The sequence below is a fragment of the Myxine glutinosa genome, chromosome 5 (genome assembly GCF_964187855.1).
Source record: "Myxine glutinosa chromosome 5, kmMyxGlut1.1, whole genome shotgun sequence".
Classification (NCBI taxonomy): Eukaryota; Metazoa; Chordata; class Myxini; order Myxiniformes; family Myxinidae; genus Myxine; species Myxine glutinosa.
In genome coordinates this window covers 28,138,463-28,160,709 of record NC_136265.1, presented here as the reverse complement: position 1 = coordinate 28,160,709, position 22,247 = coordinate 28,138,463, and the positions used below count along the sequence as shown (strand labels likewise).

The following is a 22,247-nucleotide window of genomic DNA, read 5'->3' as shown; positions in this document are numbered from 1 at the left end:
ATATATATATATATATATATATATATATATATGTATATATATATATATATATATATATATATATATATATATACATATATATATATATATATATATATATATATATATATATATATATATATATATATATATGTATGTGAGAAATAGTACTCCACAGTACGAGCAGGGTGTCCCATTTACATTAAATAAATAATCGGGAGATTAAATCAGACGTGGACGTAGCTTCAGGACGGTCGATCTTTAATTCTCGACAAGCTTTCGACCAACAAAGGTCTTCTTCTTAGTCTACAGAAACAACAGGCATGTATATCAGACAAGTATGTATAGTGATATCTGTGTAAGATGTGTGATATGTGTCGAAGATGCATACAAAAGGAAGAGCCACGCTAAAGCTCACTCACCGTCCCCAAGTTCAGCGGAAGTGAAGCGCAGCTTACAGTTATCGTTCACATTACAGTTGGTGCACGTGCATATACGTGACTTTATACGTAAATACGCAAATACGTGCATATACGCAAATACGTGCATATACGCAAAGAACATTCTAGCGCCAGGGACAAAAAGGACACGTCCCGCCATTTTCTCTCTTGGTTTATGGTTTCATAACGAGCAATCGCATGTCCCTGTCGCTCTCTTAGTTCCGAGATTCAGTACTAACAGTCACATTTATTATTTGCTCTCTCTTTGTTCCGACATTCATCGCACTTCTCTCTCTTCTGCACTGGCTTTGTGACTGGCTGCGCTTCGTGCCGTGTGCGCCTGAGAGAAACATCGGAGCTTTGGGAGCATGGACTGCGTGCCGTCTTGTGCACGCCATCCAATGAGGTAGTACTTGCTGGCCGATTGCTCAAATGGAAATCAATTGTCATGTTTTTTTGAAAGGTTGCCAATGTGTGAAGTACCAGTACTCCTTAATATGGCACGTCCAAAATTATGTAACCTATAAAAATGTTCAGTGCGCATGCGGAGAAATCCCAAGAAGCTGAAGCGTTCAGGGCGGAATAAAATGTTTTATGTGTCCAGGATAAAGATTATCACCTGGAATGGCTCAACAAGCTTCTGAAAGAAGCTGAAAATACTGGGAAAAGCTGAGAAAAAGAACTGTGCTTCTGCACAACGAAAGATTTGGATACGTTTCTTAGCTCGCCGAACAGGCACCTGCTCGTATTGCAAACTCCTGACCATGTGTGTCAGTGGAAGTGGAGTGGAGGGGCGCGTGTTAAAATTGCCGTCGACCTCCTCTCTTATCCCCCCCCGCCCGCCCACTCCCTCCGCCCGCCCCCCCCCCCACCATTGGGAAGGACATATCTGATGAAGCAGGAAGCCAATGTGCCAATCATAAACTTGAGAGGTGTATAGTTTGTAATAAAGATTTATTATATGGTATCTGTACGTTCGTTCCTCTTCATATTGCAAGAAATTGATGTTTTAGGTCAGCTTATGCACAGTAACACAAGGCCGTCGAATAAATTCGGTCACAGATATTTAATAGAATCTGTGCTGGATCAAGGAATTATCTGCTCGATGCTCTGTACAAATAATCAATACGTGGACTTTAGAAATTGTCAATTGCTAGATCTGTTTGGAAATATGTAAACCTCGGTACTGATGGTGCGGAATGGACCGTGGGTCAGCAGTGGTCAGCATCCCTTATCACTTGCAAAATCGAAGATTTTTCAAGTATATTGTTTGGTCTTGTGCGTTATTGTCTGTCTGTCTACCTGTCAATTGCCTACAGGTCACAATTTCAAAACGATCTACACGAAACTTCAACAGATGGTAGAGATGGTCATAAGGAAGAAGCCTATTGATTTTAAGGGCAAAGATCAAAGGTCATCTTGAGGCCAGATTTCTAAAATTGTAATTTTTCATACGATTGGCTTGAAAATTGAACAGCATTTGCATATTGAGTCAATAAATTGGGAAACGAACTATTTTTGAGGTCAAAGGTCAACTCAACGTCAAACTTCTAAAATCATCAATTTTCATCTGAAAATCATCAATTTTCATCCTATTAACGTGAAAATTAAACCGCAATTGCATAGTACGTCACCGAATTGGGAAACCAACTATTTTAAGGTCAAAGGTCAACTCAACGTCAAACTTCTAAAATCATCAATTTTCATCTGAAAAATCGTCACTTTTCATCCGATAGACTTGATAATTTAAACAACAATTACACAGCAATATCTGAAACAGCAATAATTAGAATAGCATCACTGAATTGGGAAACCAACTATTTTTAAGGTCAAAAGGTCAACTGAAGGTCAAACTTCTAATGTCAATTTTCATCTGAAAAATCATCATTTTAAATCCGATTGACCCGAGCTTTGATCAAGATCGTCAATTTAAATCTTAATGCAGTGGACAATTTGATGTATCCATGGCAACGTTTTATTTTGGGGAGGGGTAGATTTTGCAAGTATCGTGCTCTGCATGATGTCGTTCTTGTCTTTCTGTCATCTTGTTGCTAAATACAGTGGCCTATACAAAGCTATCCCCATGTTTGGGGCTATGCTTGTTCAGTAGGCCGCAATAGTCCCTTCCATTGAGTGTGAAGCGAAAGGACATTGTTCACAAGTGGCAAGGCTGAATGTCACATCAGCGACAGCACAGTTGTGCAAGATCTACTGTAGATGAATGAGTGTTTGGCTGTGACACTAGCGCATGTAAAGGGTTCACTTTCTCTCCCCATCTTGTCTCTGTTTTTATGTCTTTCTATGTTCGGCTCTTTGTTCCTATACTTTCACCGCATAGTTATACAGTCAATCTCCTAAATTTGGCTTCCAGGGAGTCCCCTAGGCCCAGGAAGCCCAGGATGTCCAGTCAATCCTTTGGGTCCCTGAACCCCAGTCGTTCCCATTAGTCCACGTTCACCAGGAGACCCAATTGGCCCTAAAGGTCCTTGTTTACCAGGCTCACCAATTAGGCCTGGTGGTCCTTGAATGCCTTGTTGACCCTTTTCTCCAAATGGACCTGGTGGTCCTGTTGGTCCTTGATCTCCCTTGATTCCTGGTTCCCCACGACGTCCAACATGACCTGGATAACTCCGATTCCCTTTCCTTCCTGTAGGTCCTCGTGCTCCCTGTTTGCCCTTGTTGCCTGGACTTCCTGCTTCACCTTTCGGTCCTTGAAGGCCATCACGACCTGGGAGGCCATATTCTCCTTTTTGTCCTTTTTCTCCCTTTTGACCTGGTAAGCCAGGGAATCCTTGATACCCCTGTTCACCCTTCGGTCCTGGATCACCTACGGTTTGGAGAGTGATTGAAGTCACAATTGAGGCAGACATATTGAATGTAATGAACAATGTCAAGCATATAAAAATGCAATGTGGAGCATTGATGTATCTTGCTTACAGCATATTGTATCAGGGACATATATTCTATTTGCTCCACATAAGTGAGGTTGCGAAGTTGAGAAAAGGAAGAGAATGAGGGAGGAGAGGGACAAGAGTGAAGGTAGGGTAGTGTGGGAAAGTTGGGGAGGGAAAGGAAAGGAAATTGGGAGGACACAAGTGTAAATGGAGGGAAGTCAAGGAGGCCTGCATGGGGAATATGAGAAGGAAGTGGGGGAATCGAGGGGGTATGGGGAGGAGGTGTGGGAGGAGAGGGTGTCAAGAATGCTCCACTTTTGTGTGCATAATCGACTGCTGGTTCCCATTGGAAATGAAGCAGGCAACTCTTATTTCTCGTGTGGGACCTGCCATCTTACCCTTCTGCATGGTGAAGTTGAGAAGTAGCTCATCATGGTGACTGTCGACTTTTTTCAGCTCATCAATGACAGCAGAGAGGTTTGAAATTTCCATGTCAAGGTTAGAATTCAACTCGTCAATCCGAACGTGTATCCAAGTCGACTCTTTTTGTAGATGCAAAATTGTACTGTTCACGTAGGCCAGGTCTTCGGTTCCTGAAGCAACGCGTTGACCGCAAGTCGATTGCGTAGTTTTGAGATAGTCAACCAAGTCTTGGAGGTGTTGCTCTGTGGAGTTTAGGTTTTTACGGATGTCATCAAGTTGTCGTGCGTGTGTCGTCGCACGACCATCCAGAGTAGCATGCCTTTCCTGCGCCCGAGCTTCCAGCTGGTCCAGCTGTGCTGTTGCTCCACCCAGTCCGTCGCCCTGTTTCCTGGCTTCATTCGTCACGTTCGATAGTGATTCTTTTAGTTCTGCCACCTATAACAATAAATGCCAGATATTTTGTTATATGGTATATTCATTCATTCCATTAATGCATTCATTGTACTCGTACATTGCAGGCTCACGATGGAGGCTTATGGGGCCTATTGAGGTGAATGCTCAAGCAAGTTATCGAGTGAAAACAATCGAACGTTTCCCTACCTTGGAAGCCATCTCTGCCACTGTATCTGCTTGTCGTTGCACATCAGTTAAGGTTTTCGCGGACGTCGACTGAACTTCGGCCAGTGTTGTTGTTAGACGGTATGCTGTTGCTTCATTGTGTCCCATGGCCGTGCTGGCATTGACCCACTGAGACCAGGCCCATGTCTCAGCAGCCTCGGCTCTTGCTGAAAGTCTTGCTGTAGCGTTGGCTTGTGCAACTATAGTATCATTCATAACTTTCAGGAGCTCCCTGTCTGTATGCCTCGATTTTCTTTCGTTTTTCATCTCTTCGTGAAGGTGCGCGGTCGTGAAAGCCAAACCTTGGGCGCTTATCCTATATTCATCAGCAGTACGGTTCATCAGAGATACGGCGTTCCATGCCTCGGTTATCTCATAAGCAAAGACCTGATTGGAAGAGAGGATGCTCAGGTGGTTCCTGGTGAGGTTGGACAATTGAGAGCAGCTAGTCTTGATGGAAGCAGCAATATGGTCGGATTCCTGCTGAAGAGAGAGAAAGGCCTGTTGGAGGTGAGCAGCTTCTTCAGATATGAGAGAGGTGTTGGTTGTAGAAGGACCTGCTTGAAGAGAAGAGAGACAACACGTCAAACAGGAAAGGATGAAGAGGTTGTGCTTGAATGGAGGATTCTGATGCGCACAAAGTTAGTCATTTCCACATTGACATGCAATATGTTACATACAAGTGGGGACATTGTGTACGCTCATGTCTGGTCTCATAACACAAATGTTGCCTTCATGGGCCCAAGGGTGTACCAACTTCTTTATTAACTCTTCCTAACCCAACCGTCTTACTTTTTCAGGTTACTTCCTGTGTTTCTCTCCTCTCTCTGTCTTCTTCATGTTCATTCATTCCCTTGCTTGTGTGCACAACTGTCGATTCATTTCCCCATTTTACCCTCTGTCGCTTTGCTCCTCCATGAGCCTCGATGTTGTGTGTTAAATCGAGTTGTCGGGTTTTCGTTGTTTTGTGAATTGGTACTTGGCAGGTTTTTTATTTGAGTTGTTCGTTGTTATTTGGAATTTATTTTCATGTGTAGTTTTGAATGGAATAGTCTGGTGTGTTGCTTGGTTTCTGGAACGCACGAGTATGGCACACATGTTGTTTTTGGAATGTTTGTGGCATGTTGGTTGTTTTTTTTGGGGGAATAGTATTGAATGTGTGCTGCACATTCTTGTTTTTTTTAGACTGCTGTGGCACATGTGTTATTTATTTATTTTGTATACAGGCTCAAGGCTCGTTGAAGAGCGAGAACGCAGAACGGATCAGAGGACGCGACATAACAAAGGGAACAGCAGAAGTAGAAGGGGTAAACACAAACAGCGGGGTCGACGGGGAAAATAAACGGAGATGGACAAACAAGGAATGTGGGCAAGGATGAGAAGTGTGGGAAAATGCATTGTTTTGAATGGGGGATGGTGGTGAACAGTTGAAGTCGTGCAGGGAAGAATGAGATTGAAGAGGATGTGGAAGTGGACAAACAGACAAATATATAATTTCACCGAGCAGAGCGAGGGGAACATTGTTTTTGTGGGTGCTTATTTTTGTCATAAATTCTACAGACTATTCTAAATAAAGACAAAGAACACTCTGATACGCCTGAAAAGTAGTTCTCTAATGAAAAGACTTTTGCTTAAAACTCAAAATTTATTTTAATAATCGTCTCATCACATAAATCCAATTGAATGAAAAGCAGACATTGCATATAATGAAACAAGAAAGAGCAATCAAAGATTGCAGACCCTCGCCAGGATGTGATGTTAGTGGTTTTTACGTCTTTTTTGTTAAAACAAATATGGCGGTCGAACCACGCGACCGATGACATCATCATTATTTATTTTCTCCACCAATTTATCCATAGATGACGCTCAAAAAATTTCATCTCGATCGGATGAAGTTTTGCACTTGTCGAATTATGACGTCATAATGGAGGCACCTATGACATCATCATTAACATATGTTATTCCACATGAAGAGTTCCTTACAATGAGCCATGTCTCATTTTTTTCTATGCAGCGCTTTCAGAGATAGAAAGGTGCAAAGTTTTTCGTTTTCTTCCAAGATGGCGCCCGTACCACGTGACCTATGACGTCATAATTATCATGATAAGTTCTACAGGTGTCAAATTCAAACAGAATGATAGGGACTCTGGATTATCTGATTTTTGGGATACCATTCCACTACTTGGTTCATGAATGGTTGGAAGAAAAGAAGTATCTCCGATGAAAAATGTTGGACGCTGCGGTCAACATCAGCTGTGGTCTGAGGAATATCGGGTGATCCCACATTCCGAGTCCACATCCTCGGTTACATACACATTAATACTTATGAAAAATAAAAGGAACGCTTTTGAAGGAAGGGAGGGGTTTAGGGAGGGCTCACATGGGTGCACCACTTGCCCCCCCCCCCCCACTCCCTCCCAACCCCTCCGCCCACCCCCTTCCAGATCCGCCCTTGCCATCCTAGAGGGGAGAGCAGTATTCCATCAAGCTGAGCATGAAGGACTTATCGGTGGATAAGAGGTCAGGTGTGCAAACGAAGGACTTTGCACGACGGAGGAGGATGTGTTGTTTTTGTATAAATCACGCTTGTTAATTTTGGGAATTATTGGAAAGAAAACGGAATTTGAAGGAGGTGGATTTGAAGTGTACTAGGGCATGCCCGTACGATATATATATCTAAAATTATATCCCCCCCCCTATTTACATGAAATGGTTTGGTCCAAAGCGAACGGCTTGCGAGTGGTGACAATCCCCCCCCTCTATTTACATGCAATGGTTCGGTCCAAAGCGAACGGCTTCCGGAGTTTGGTAAAGAAATCGCCATCGCGTACACAAACGCGCAGGAAAGCGAATGAATCGCAAATTCGTTTTTATTAGTTGTAAAACATAATGCCCAATTATTCAATTATCGCCAACGTATTTTGGCTTTTTGCAATTTAATCGCAAGGCAAAGTAGAAAGAGAAGAGGGAAAAAAAGAAAAGCCTTGCCTTGCTGCAAACAGCTGCTGCAAACAACAACAACATGGAAGGCTGCACTGTCCGGAAGTTGGCATATCGCAGTTACGATTATTTTAGTGTTAATGGCCAATTATTCAATTAGCGCCAACGTATTTTGGCTGTTTGCAATTTAATCGCAAGGAAAAGTAGAAAGAGAAGAGGGAAAAAAAGAAAAGCCTTGCATTAACGCATTAACGCTTGCATTGCATTAACGGTTCGGCACACGTGATAGCTCGCTGCTCTCTGATTGGTTGAAGCGTTTTTTGGACATAGCTCGGTAGGTACTTGTCCGATTAATTACAAACCTTGAAAAGGCACATCCTCGGGTCCCCAGCAATATACCTGGCAAGTTTCAAGTATATCGGACCCGTGGTTGTCGAGAAACAGCGGTCACAGACAAACACACAGACACACAGACACACAGACACACAGACACACAGACAGACACACAGAGATTGCTGGAATTATAGATAGATTAACGGGGGTAGAAAAGATCAAGGTTTTGGATGGGGGAAGATAAGAGATGGTGGTGAACAGCTGTTTTAAAGACCTGGAGGGAGGAGTGGGATTGAAGGGAGTGGGGGAGTTTGTTCCAGAGGCGGGAGAAAAGAGGAATGAAGGAGTGAAGGTGAGCGGAGAGCCGAGATTTCGGCAGTTTAACCATAAGAGGGTTGCAGGCAGATCTTGTGCGACCTGTAGGAATATTTTGGGGACAGAGCCCAGCGAGAGCTGGGGGAGCAAGGCCGGAGAGGAGTCGGTAGAAGACAGAAAGACCACCAACCTGCCTGCGGTGAGTGAGTGAAAGGCCCTCGGAGGTAGCTACATCGCGGGAGATTCCAATGATTCTGAAAGCTTTGGTTTCAACAGCGTGAAGCCGAGCCAGGTGTGAGGCAGGAGCACCGGCCCAGAGGGGAGAGCAGTATTCCATCAAGTTGCCTAACCAACTCATCCACCTAGTTTTATCATAACTCGCCTGCAAATGTTTGAAATATGGTATATATATATATATATATTGGTTTTGGCTTCATCTCTCAATGGTGAAGAATGATGACCTTAAATTTTTTTTAAACGATCTTATCGAGATTTGGACCTTCACCAAAATCGAATCGATTATTCCCTGTCACACACCCAACCTCTCCACTAAGTTTCGTCCGAATCCGGCTACAACTTTTTGATATATCCTGTTCACAGACAGACAAATAGACAGACAGGGGCGAAAACATCATGTCCGCCCACCTTCAGTGGCGGCGATAAAAAAGATAATGGTATCGATTGCCTTATCGAGGAGCAGGATCTGCTTCATCAGCTACACAATGGCTTTTACACCAACAAATGGCATTGCATTTACCTCCAGAATAAAAAGAGGGATGTATTGACACTGGAAAAAAAATCTGGAGAAGGAACTATGAAAGCAGAGAAGTACAAAAATGGAGAGAACGTGAACCTGAGAAGCTGCTCGTCTTATCGTACTTCCATTTAAGAGAGTTCTTTGCTGTCCGCACCTCTTCTCTCATGGTTTCCACTCGCTGAAGCACTGCAGGAAATGAGTAAAAACGAGTAAGGCCAAATAACCTGTAAACGGAAGTGTGTGTGTGATTTCAGGTGATAATGCAAGGGGGATACCTTTGTGAAGGGGACACATGAAGGGAAAGTGATGTGAAGTGGGTTTTTCTATGTTTATAGGATTTTTCTTGAGTTTGTACCGGATCCCAGCAGAATGCAGTTTTTGATCGGAATGATGGGAATTCCGTTTTTGATCATACCGACATGTGCTAGGACAGCCGCACAGATGGTGAGGATTGCACAGACAATGTACAGGGACCCCACGGCCACACGCAGGGCACCTGGACCCTGACACCGGACACAGCGGCTGCCATCTTCAATTCCTGTGGAAGACAACAGCAACTGTGCTGGATTAGGCAGCTTTACCCAAGGGGCACCTTTACAATCGTTCTTTTTGAATAATGGGCAGTAAGATAGCTCGTCTCTCATACGATGTATCCACAATCAAGGTCACGCTCCTCCTAGTCCCTTCCTGCCAGCATCTCCATCCACTCAGGAAGTAGTGCTGGAACTGTCAAAAACCAGCCCAACTGAGTTAAACATCAGTGTGGTGATGTTTTTTTGGGCTCCGATAATGTGTCACAAAGTCACTGAAGCATTCTTCCTTCCACGACTTCAAGATGGCTTTTCAATGCAGGTCATCCCCCTTCGCGAACCATGATCTTTTCTATCCTCATTAACCCCGCCCAAGCCCAACTCTTTCAGAGTTTCCAGTTTTTCCTGCCACTTCTGCGATTGAGAGTTCAGCCCCTGGGTCCTCCGCCACCTCTCATTCTTCCCCACATCACCTGCTGTTCTTTTCATTTTGTTATTTGCTCGTCCGTTCTGTGTTCGAGCTCCTCCACGAGCCTCGACCCTGTGTACAAAAACAAGTCATTCATCGCACTTAATTCTTCCTTGTTTAAAAAAGTTCAATGAACTCCGCGGAATAATTTTTTTTTGCACTGTTCTTCCTTACTCGTAGATATTTCTAAAAAAAAAATCCACTTTTAGATTATGGGGTATTATGTGTACATCAGCGACAAAAACTCTCAATTGAATCCATTTTAAATTGAGGCCGTAACAACAAAAAGTAAACTAGAACGGCCCTCAGTAGAGAGCAAACCTCCGCCTGGTTGGCCACATCACTCAATGGTGAAGAATCACTTAAAATTTAAACTAGCTGGATCCGGATCTTCATCAAAATTGAATCGAATCGTCCTTGTCAGACACCCAACCTGTCCAACAAGTTTCGTCCAAATCCGTCAATAACTTTTTGAGATACCCTGCTATGTATCGTTTTTGGCCCAATCTCCCAATGGTGAAGAATCACTGAAAATTAAATAACTCTCATATCCGAATCCATATTCAGATCTTCACCAAAATCGAATCGAATCGTCCGTGACACACACCAAACCGGTCCACCAAGTTTCGTCCAAATCCGTCCACAATTTTTTGAGATCCTGCTATATATCGTTTTTGGCCCTATCTCCCAATGGTGAGGAATCACTAAAAATTAAATAATTCTCATATCCGAATCCATATTCAGATCTTCACCAAAATCGAATCGAATCGTCCTTGTCACACACCAAACCGGTCCACCAAGTTTCGTCCAAATCCGTCCACAATTTTTTGAGATCCTGCTATATATCGTTTTTGGCCCAATCTCCCAATGGTGAGGAATCACTTTAAAAATTATAGTATCCGAATCCGGATCTTCACCAAAATCGAATCATTTCGTCCTTGTCACATACGCTACATCTCTGCCAAATTTCGTCCGAATCCATCCACAACTTTTTGAGATATTTTGTTCACAAACGGACAGACAAACAGACAGACAGGGGTGAAAACATAACCTCCATTCATCTTTGGTGGCGGAGGTAACAAGTACAGATACGTTAAAAGTACACCGCCCCGATGTCAAATAAATAAACATCATCCTCCAGCGTGGCATTGCCGGTGTGCGTTCAGCGCCCGGCGATGCCGCCATGCAGCACATAAAGACGGTATTGGGAGGGAGAGTTGTACAATAATTGATCGATTAATTGTGTCATTAAAATCAATAAATAACAATTGTAAAATAATTTCTTAATCGATTGGCTAATAGCAAACCTCAACCACCAGTGTTTCATCTGAAGTTGTAACTTTTTGAAAATGAATTAAATAAGTCATTAAACGATTTTTTTTTTTAAATCAATTGATTAATTGATCAATAAATAATTCATCGATTGATTGATCAATAAGTCAAAATATCCTTTATAGCCGAATCACTTGGTTATTTTTGTGTCCAAATATCAGCTTTCTAGCTCAAAAAGTGCCCGAGTTATTGCCCAGATGAGAAACGAAATATATAACTACTTAATTAATCGATTAAGTAATTAATTGATGAATCAAAAAACAATAAATTGCCAAAGTACTTGCTCACCATTGCCGTTTTACCAAAAGTACTTGCTCACTATTGTGCCAAATTCTCAGCTTCCTAGCTCAAAGGATGGTTGAAATATCGCCCGGACAAACAAACAAGTAAGCAAGAAAACAAGAAACCCGAGTTGTTGTTTTCGTATGCAGCCTGTGGCTGCTAGTTTGCATCATTTTTCTGGAAGCGCGTTTATGCTGCTGATGCAGTGCTCTAATTACCGGTGAGCTGGTACTCAATTTGCTGACCTCAGAAGGATGACAGACTGAGTCAACCATGACAGACTGAGTCAACCCCCCGGCATTAATTCAGCGATCGACCGGGATTTAGAACCCAGGATCTGAGAATCCCAAGCCAGCACCCTAACCATTAAGCCAACACCAGGCTCAACTCATTAAGCCAACACCAACACTGGAGTGAAAACTGAGTACTCCCTTTCAGTGTGCGTCATCGCCGGGCCCCCTTAGGTGCCCAGCCATTATATCATGCGGCACCTGGAGATGGGATAGGAAAGGAATGGTGTACAAAAAGTCAATGGGTGTGAATACTTTCTGAAGTCACTGTAACCTCAGTCCACATTTGGTGGTGGAGGTAACAAAGAATGACCGCACTGTGGTCACAACCTGTGACAGAAAATAAATATTTTCCCCTTCTCTGTCCACTCAACTCCCTCATCCTTGCTGTTGAAGGTATTATACAATTGATCTCTGAGGGTCAATATCAATTACGAGTCAAACGGACAGCTGGGTCTGGTTTCACGCTGCCTAATATATTACGTAACACTTGAAGACACTCAGACACACCCCACTTTCCAATCAACACTCGACCCAAACAAAGCCAATGGAAATCTGACACAATAAACCCGGGCAGTGTATAATCAGCAGAGGCCAACAGGCCTGATGTCTCAGGCCCACCAGAAAACTAAGATGGTGGTCATATAATTATGTCTGGGTGCAATGGTGGGTGGAGTCAATTGACAAATGTGGGTGGAGTCAATTGACGAATGTGGGTGGAGTCAATCGACAAATGTGGGTGGAGTCAATCGACGAATGTGGGTGGAGGCAATCGACAAATGTGGGTGGAGTCAATCGACAAATGTGGGTGGAGTCAATCGACAAATGTGGGTGGAGTCAATCGACAAATGTGGGTGGAGTCAATCGACAAATGTGGGTGGAGTCAATCGACAAATGTGGGTGGAGTCAATCGATAAATGTGGGTGCAGTCAATTGATGAATGTGGGTGGAGTCAATCGACAAATGTGGGTGGAGTCGATCGACAAATGTGGGTGGAGGCAATCGACAAATGTGGGTGGAGTCAATCGACAAATGTGGGTGGATTCAATCGACAAATGTGGGTGGAGTCAATCGACAAATGTGGGTGGAGTCAATCGACAAATGTGGGTGGAGTCAATCGACAAATGTGGGTGGAGTCAATCGAAAAATGTGGGTGGGGTTCGGTAGCTGTCCAACAAATGGGTTCACAATTCAAAAATGGACCTTCAACAAGAACCACAACAACAATAACAATAACCATGCAGAGCTCTTGCAGACCTGGAACACGTCACAGGTAAAAAAAAAAATTCAGTTCAGGTCAACACGAAGTGACAGCGGCTGTCTCTTTAAAGAAATAACAAAGAGCTCCTTAATCGGAGAAAAGGGAACAAAACTACAATTGTGAGCTTTGTTTGGAGGAGGTGTATAAGCAAAGTTGGCTGTCGGAGTAAACAAAAGAATCACACAAACAAGTGAATAACAGCATTTTTTATTGAACATTTTGATGGATATCTATGCATGATTCACCCAACTCACCAAATCTCTTGTACCTAGATGAAGTGCAATCTTCTTCTTCATTCATTTCCATCCCTGCCACACAATTACCCACAAAGGAACAAAAATCACACTTCATTCGTTTCTGTTGAGGAGCAGATTTGGATCATAATCTGGATTGCAATCAAGAATATCAAAGGTAAGTGATACTGCAATATACGAGTGACTCATTGAGTTTGGCCGTGCTGTTTGAGGCGCCATCTATATATTACATATGCAAAAGTTGCAGAATTATCGAAATCGTTGAAACATCTCATTGTCAGAGAATCGTTCCTGTAATAAAGTCGTGTGCGTTGAACTGCGTTTTCTTTCTTCTGTTTAAGCATCTCCATGGAGATATAGGAAACAGGGCCTTGTGTCAACTTAGAATAGGCCTTAATATAGGAGTAAATGAAACAACTTGTCTTTGCACCTACTTTACCTACTCTTTTTCTCTACAAGATCGAGGCTCATGGAAGCCAGAGCAATATGGCAGAAGGGAAGGGGATTGAGAGGAGGGATGCAAACACTACAAACTGTAAGTTGGGCTTGATTAGGTTAATGGGGGTAACAAAGATTGTGGGTAAAGATGGGGGATAACACGAGATGGTGGTACACCGCTTTCTTGAAAGTCTGGAGGGAAGAGTGGGATGTTGAACGTCTGGAAGATGTGTAACAGTGACTTTACATCCTGTGTTTCCAGATTCTTCCATTAAAACCATCTTGAGCCGTGGACATAATTCTGTAAGGCTCCGATATTTTCATTTAATGAAGAAGGAAAACTCAGTTTCATTCATTCTCTGACAAATGAAAGAATAAATGTCCTTTCAACAATAATCCTGACTGCCAATTTTACTGATTCGTCAAATATCATATTTAAGTCCCATAAACCCGAACAACTCCTCAAGCGTCGTTAAACGGTTTTCCAAAGAATGTTTCCTTCTGATATTGATCCAAACTCCCAGCTGGATGTTACCAGCGAAGTTATCTTTTGTTTCTTTCCGCAAGTTAAGTTCTGACAATGGCACTTGCTGTGCCACAGGAATGCGGAGCTTCTGCTAGGTCCGCTTGGCGAGATTTTGTTTCAGGTCCAAATCCAGATCCAGGCCTATCGGTGGGGTACAAACGTAAACTGTTCCTCCGCCTTGTAGTTGCAAATGCTTCAATGCTCCGGAAATGGTCGAACCACCAGTGACAAGTTGTGGCCTGATATTGAAAAAGTCTTCAGCGAAGCTGTTGCGTTTATACTCAATGATTTTCCAACAACTTCAATCTTTCAACTTGATTGTCACTCTTTTTCTGCCTCTTCCTTAATGTTAGGCCACAGACTTTATGATCGAGCTGCATTTCTAAGGCTTTCAGGATGGCTTCTTGCCTCTTGGCTTGCTGCCTTTATTGTTATGAAAGATACAGCAACAAATATGACATAAATGTGACAACATTGAAAACAAAAGTGAAGCCTCTCTTGTGCTTCAATGTGAAGGACATTAAGGCCACATTTTCAGTGTTTAAAAACAACAGGTTCGAAGGTCAGGGAAGTTTCATTCTTACAAACCTGTACCCTTTTGTAACCGAATAATCCTGAACAAAAGCAGTTGCCATGGCGAAAGGTAAGGTCAAAAGGTGACTTTTATCCTTGGGGCCAATAGCATTCCTGGCTGCATTGCCAGGACATCCAGTTACTTTCATGTATCCAGAGAGAGAGAGAGAGAGAGAGAGAGAGAGAGAGAGAGAGAGAGAGATGTTTTTGGCCAATTCCAACTTTATTCCTTCTCATTCTCACAAAGACATTCCCAACTTTATTGTTTATTTCTTCCAATCGTTTGGAATTTCTGTCTTCTTTTGCTGTCCATTTGTTTGTCTTTTGCCATAAACACAACAGTCAAATGCTTGACCAGTGATCTGTTGTTCTTGGTCTCTCTCTCTCTCTCTCTCTCTCTCTCTCTCTCTCTCTCTCTCTCTCTCTCTCTCTCTCTCTCTCTCTCTCACTCTCACTCTCACTCTCACTTTCACTCTCACTCTCTCTCTCTCTCTCTCTCTCTCTCTCTCTCTCTCTCTCACTCTCACTCTCACTCTCACACTCTCACTCACTCTCTCTCTCTCTCTCTCTCTCTCTCTCTCACTCTCACTCTCACTCTCACACTCTCACTCACTCTCTCTCTCTCTCTACCCTTCACTCCTCGGAAAATGCCCTTTCCTTGGAAAATGCAAACCAGGTGTTCAACAGACATTCTAAATTCCGAACACTGCACCAATTCTACATGGAAAATGCAACTTGAACTCAAAAACAAAATGATACTTGGTGTCATAATCATACAATAAAGTTTATTTATATTGATAATCCTTTTCGTTTGATAAAATGGAGTCATCACTTTTTCTGGTTGAGTAAACATGCTCAATGAAAAATGTACATACCTTTAATGTCGTCCGTTATTCTATGTCTTCTTTCCTTCTGTTTTAGTCGTTTCTTCTTCTGTCCCCTTCAATAAGATCCTCACGAACTCGTACGTTAAAATGGTTAATTTGATATCTCTTATTCCCTCCCTGGCGATTCTTCCATCTTGCATACCTTGTTTGTTACTCTGCTCTTTCTCTGTTCCTTTTCCTCCTCCCCACCCCAAGTAAACCCCACCCTTTCTCCGCCTTTTCCTTTCTTACTCCTCCTTTGTCTTATCTCAGTCATGGCACTTCTAACTGTCATAGGCACGTTAACAGTACAAATATATACATAGTATTTATGTATGTGTGCGTGTGTATATATATACAGACTTGGCATTTAATATGGAATATATATTTTTTCTTGACTTGGGTTTAATTTCTGAACTCAGTATATCAATCAGGTGAGTTTCTTTTACCCTTCGGTGATGTCTTTGTTGAAAGAACCATGTCACTGATTGTCTTTCGCAGCAAGAAGTCAATAACAGGATTATATCACAGCTGGCGTGACAAAATGTAAGGACAGGTACATTTGACGATTGGCTTCACAATCAGGTATATAAGGGTTGTTGCATTCTGTATTAGTGGAAAACAACTGCTGCACGTCTACAAAAGTTATTGCCGCTTCCTCTGGAGATGGTCCGTCAACTTGACAATGCTGTTTGTCATGGAGTGGTGGCTTTACGAAATTCTGGCATGAAACAGCGTGCTATTGCTCGGCAGTATGGCATCACTCAAGGTCAGGTGTCAAAGATCCTGAAACGAAATGCTCAGAGGGGTGTCCCTACTCCAATACCGAGGCCAGGACATCCACGCAGAACCACAAGGAGAGATGATCGCCAGCTGCACCGGTTAGTCTGCAATGGCCGTACCAAGTCAGCTAATCGGCTTAGGGCTGAGTGGCAGCAACTGACAAATGTGCCTGTATCCAGAAGGCTAGTCAACCAACGACTGGTTCAAGCAGGCTATCATGCCAGGCGTCCCCTGAGAAAGCCATGCCTGACCAGACAACACAGCCAGCGCCGATTGCAGTGGGCCAAAGAGCACCGTCAATGGCAGCCAGGACACTGGAATCACGTGACCTTCAGTGACGAGTCTAGATTTCTGGTCTATCGTCAAGATGGCCGCGTCCGAGTGCGCAGACAAGTGCATGAAGCCCACAACGAAGATTGTATAGTGCCAAGAGTCCAAGCTGGAGGTGGTGGGGTGACCGTTTGGGCTGCTTTTCATGCAGGGGGCAAAACTGACCTGGTTGTTCTGAATGGAAACCTGAACCAGTTCAAGTACAGGGTCATTCTGGAAGAAACATTGCTTCCATTTGCTCGTGCAGCCTTTCGAGGAAACTTTGTCTTCCCAGATGACAATGCACGGCCTCATCGTGCTCGCATGATCCAACACTTTCTTGCTGACCGTGGTGTAGAGCATATGGAGTGGCCTGCCATGTCCCCGGATATGAATCCGATAGAGAACTTGTGGGCAGAATTAATGCATCAAATTGACAACTTGGACCAACAGCCCACCTCTGTGCGTGAATTGCAGCAGACTATTGTCACTGCATGGCAAGCGATTCCTGTCCAAACCTAGGCAAATCTCGTGAACAGCATGCCTCGACGTGTACGTGCTCTCCTGAATGCTCGTGGGGGTTACACGAAGTACTGAACTGTAATTTTACTGTCCGTAATCCCAGTCATAATTTAGCTTTTGTTTTTGTTGAAATTTTTTTTGGCTAATGTGCAAAATAAAGAGATACTTCTGGAAAACGTACAGAAGTTGAACACAGTACTGTCCGTGAATTGAGTTCGATATCAGTTTACATCACTTTCAAGGATCAATTTATTTGCTTCGAAATGTCAAATGTGGTTTTTGTTTCTTTTAAAGGTCACATTAACAAAATCTCGAATAATTTCAACATAATTCCAATGAACTTTTGGTTCTAAGTCATCTTGAAAAATAAGTTCACCCCCACAAAAAAAAATTCCATATTAAATGCCAAGTCTGTATATATATATATATATATATATATATATATATATATATATATATATATATATATACGTATATATATATATATACAGTATACAGTGGTACCTCGGCTTACGAGTGCCCCAACGTACGAGTTTTTCGGGATACGAGCCGTCGCTCGGGCGGTTTGTTGCTTTGGGATACGAGCCGAGATCCGATGTACGAGCTCAAAAAATTTATTTTTTTGAATTTTCCGGTTGTGGCTTCCGGTTCCGGTCACGTGGTTATCTTGCCGTGAAAGCATCTCTGCTTGGATATAAAACACGCAATCGTCGAAATACATGAGCGAGGAATCTCCTTGCTCCAGCCGGTGACGTCATCGGCGGGGATCCCCGCCTCCAGAGTGGCTGGTCACGTGACCGCCAAAGCGTGTCGCGCGTGCGGGTATAATGAGCTACACCTGTGGATCACGTGACCACGGAAGCACGCCTCGCTTGAGAGGCATGGCTTTCGGTTTGCGTTTTGCTTTATAAGGCGCGATAAATGGGCTTTTGAGTGTTAGCGGTTCATGGCGTTGACGGTTCATGACGGTTCATGACGGTTCATGACGGTTCATGACGGTTCATGGCGTTGACGGTCAAAAACCCATTACATCAATTTTACCAGGCACTGTACAGTAAGTACAGTGGACACCAAATGCACGGTGGAAGGCTAGAAGTAGAAGATCGTCCAAGACAAGTGAGAATAAGCCATACTTTGGAGATGACGTCATTCGCTGGTCCGATAACCAAAGATGTGGTATAAAAAACCAGGTGAGCTAACAATGCAGCAATGAAGGAATTCGGCCAAGGCACCGGCACACAACGACCTACCTACATCGAAAGACTCAATGCCAATGGTGACAGAAGCCAAGACGGCCGGCTTAAACACCGCCAAAAGACCACGGTGTACCAACTTACGATGCAGAACATCTTGCACTTAATATGATGACAACAGGTGCCATCCTCTGACGTACCATTACAGGTACAGGTACAGTACACGTGAGCACAGAGCAAAAGTTCACTGAAACCGAGATTAAGAAAAAAGAAAAAACACCTCGTGGTCCGTGCTCGATATCCGAGTTTCAATCTTTTCAAACACATGATGCTCTCGGTCACGGTATCTCCTGCGAGCTGCTTCTCCTTCAACCACACAAACAACAACTTCTCCATATCTTCATGGATAGAGGTCCGGAGCTTTGAAATAATCGTAACGCCCTTGGCTGGCGTTATAGCCTTTATGGACTCCTTCTGCTTCAAAATCGTACATATCGTAGAAGGCGTACGATCGTACTGCCTCGCCAAGTCGACAACACGCACACCTCACCTGGCATGCTCTTCTCCTCTGCTTAATAAAACCAGTTTATTTCTTTACATTCTCTTGTATTATGTACAGTATATACGAGGTCGTGCTTGTTTATACATTATTTGTTATTTATAAAGTACATTTTTGTTATTTAAAAGCACCTAACAAAAAAAATTGGTGTTTTTTTTTTGAGGCTGGAACGGATTAATAGCATTTCAATGCATTTGAATGGGAAAATTTGCTTTGACTTACGAGCGATTTGGCTTACGAGCTCCGTCACGGAACGGATTAAACTCGTAAGCCGAGGTACCACTGTATATATATATATATATATATATATATATATATATATATATATATATATATATATATATATATATTTATATATATATATATATATATATATATATATATACATATATATATATATATATATATATATATATATATATATATATATATATATATATATATATATATATATATACATATATATTGTTGCGGTTTTGAGAACCCACTTGTGTAAGTACGACATCATTCTTGTAAATATGACATTATTAAAGGGTTAAAGGTTGCACCCCATAGTTAGGCCACAAGCAACACGTAGGCCACCATAGGACTTCAGTTATTTCATTAGTATGTGTATAGGTAAGGCCGTGTTTCCAATCGTTGAATCTGTGTTGTGTCAATCAAATAAGAAGTAGGCCCCATTCTGTTCATTTTGCAGCCTCCCTCTCCAAGCGACGCCATTACGCACCCTCCAGTCTACCCTATGGCTCTCCCAATTTGTTACGCGCCTTTTTTAGCAGCAGCTGCCTTAGCGCTCGCTCAACGCCGCCATAAGCCACGCGGTGAGGCCCGGAAAAGGGGGCGGAACGCCAAGAAGAAGGTGTGGCCACATCATCCAGCCGTCAAAGGCAGGGCCGGTAAGCCATAACCAGCCAACCAGGGCTGAAGTGACATCACCGACAGGCGTGGCTTTGGGGCCCGTGGAGTGATTGCTTGGTCGAGTTATATAAGCGCGAACGCAAAGCCCTTTCACGGGACTTGCCAGCGAGCACATTTACCAACAGGACTTGCCAGCGAGCACATTGACCAACAGGACTTACTTACCAGAGCGCGCATGAACTTACTGATCGGGAGCGCGCACCTTTGTAAAGACTTACCGCGTCATAGAGCTCGCCTTGACTGACTTGCTGGGAGAACGCGCGTTGCATTGATGGGACTGATGCAGTGGCGCTTATGAAAGTAGGACCTTATCAGAGGAGTACATTGGAGAGGGGGCGTTTGGCACCTTTGTATAGTGCACAATGCACATATTACGTACGCAGCGTACCAGCTTCCCCCCGTTATATAACTTGTCCGGTCGCGTTCCACTACACACGGAGAGCTGCTGCCGTTTTCCATCTGCTGCACGGTACGAGTCGGGGACCGGACGAGGTGGACGCCATCGCCGGACCCTCTACCAGTTCCACCCTACCATCTACAATCCCCGTGTGAGTGTGTACGTTTGTCCTGGGTATTAAGAATAAGACTGTCTAAGGCTGCCCTGTGTAACTGCTTCTTCCTCATCCTATCCCGTATATTCCTTTCGTTTCCTCTTCTCCTTCTTGTAAATAATTAATAAACCAATCTTTGTTCTTCCTATTTTCTGGTTTCCTCTTGTCCGATCGCATCCGTCTTTTCTCTCATTGGGTAAACATGGCACGATTAGGAACCGCTCAGAATCGGGTTTAGTCATTTGTTAATAGCTCGGATTGCGGATTGCTATCCGCTCGGCATTTCCCATCATATCCGTGGTTCGAGCGGGAGTTATTCCCTCGTTTCTGGCCGGCGTTAGTAATTAGGTAGTAGTGAACCCCTAGGCCTAACAAACCCTACCTAACGCCGCGCCGGGAAGGACGGTATAACTTCCAGAACTCGGGTCGGCCAGACAAAAGGACAAGGGGATTAACCCCCCATTGATAAGGGGAGAGCCGACGCCCGAGATCCGTAACAATATATATATATATATATATTAGGGTGGTTCTTAGCTACATAAGGCAAAAAAAAAAAATTGAATTGTTTTACCCCTAACGTTCAATTTTTTTTGGTATTGAGGTAAAACTTCTGCATGTGAAATATTTTATGAATACATCAAGTTTTAGGGGTTGCACAGTGACTCATGGTTGCCAGCCAGTCATTGTTGCCTGATAACAGTTGATTTCCTGCAATCGGAAAACCTCTTGCAATGTTCTGTCACAACTTGAAGCAGATACTGGGTTTGCTGTTCATCCCTTGTCAGGAGACAATTGTACTCTTCAATGAGAGCAACTGCATACACCAGAGTACAGCTGTACTGTATTCAATTAACTTTAAAAGAACTTCAAAATGTGCAGTACATAGCAAGATCATAGGTCAACAGTAATGGTCAAAATCATAAGTATAGCAGTGGAGAATAAATTAATCAACTCCAAACATTTATGCGAGCCAAATATGTGAAATTACAAACTCCATGTGCAACCCCTAAACTTAGTCCAAATGGCTTAAACTTTCACAACAAGGGTTTTTTCATGCATACAAAAATGTTTAAGTGTTAGGAACATGACGTTTCGAATTTTTATTTGGAAGAACCAACCTATTATATATATATATATATATATATATATATATATATATATATATATATATATATATATATATATATATATATATATATATATATAATTCATTGACATATGTGAGAAAATTACATGCCCAGACCAGGAATCGAACCCTGGTCCTCTGTTGAACCGTACCAGTGCTCTGCCATCTGAGCTCTCGGGGCATTCCTGACCAAGCATGCAATTTTCCCACATATAGAATTGCAACTCTCTTTTCGTCAATGCTTTCGGGGCACTCGCTGCCAACCATAGGATGCACTCGCTCACGAGAGGGTCTTCCTCCAATGGGGGGGACAAATCCATGCCCGCTATTATAAACACCACTGGTGGCGTAAAACACAATAATATAATTGAACAGGATTATAAGTAATTAATTGACATATGTGGGAAAATTAAAAATTTATATAATAACTAGAGCAATGCGACTATGTCGCCAATATGCCTCCACATAGTACCACAACGGGTAGATGCCCTCGTTCAATGTCCTAAAAATAAACAAGTTTGATTTAAATCCCTTCAGCTGTTTTCAAGTATCACATTTTCACCAGCCATGACAGGTTTCACATCGATCGGTGAAGCAGTTTCAGAGAAGGGATTTTTTTTAAAATATCGGCTTTCAAGCTAATATGGCTGCCATACCACATGACATATGACCTCAAAAAAATGTGCACTCTGCATATGTATGGGTCGGGGATCATGTTTGTGAAGTTTCATGTTGACCGGATAAGGTTCGTTTTTCTATCCAAGAT

At 42.9% G+C, this 22,247-nt stretch overlaps 1 protein-coding gene across 2 annotated transcripts; it reads right to left on the bottom strand.

The window, feature by feature from the left end:
• Positions 1-223: 223 nt before the first annotated feature.
• Positions 224-15,726, bottom strand: LOC137413056 (collectin-12-like). 2 transcript variants are annotated; one of them, XM_068098444.2, is made up of 7 exons: positions 15,530-15,726; positions 13,118-13,171; positions 9,115-9,237; positions 8,796-8,885; positions 4,337-4,911; positions 3,712-4,171; positions 224-3,246 (listed from the first exon to the last, which is right to left on the bottom strand). In XM_068098444.2, the coding sequence occupies exons 2-7, from the start codon at positions 13,167-13,169 to the stop codon at positions 2,774-2,776; spliced, it is 1,773 nt and encodes a 590-aa protein (XP_067954545.2). In that variant the 5' UTR covers positions 13,170-13,171; positions 15,530-15,726; the 3' UTR covers positions 224-2,773. The 2 variants fall into 2 exon arrangements, with proteins under 2 accessions (XP_067954545.2, XP_067954544.2); XM_068098443.2 differs by having other exon boundaries at positions 4,337-4,914; positions 15,530-15,709.
• Between the last annotated feature and the right edge of the window lie 6,521 nt (positions 15,727-22,247).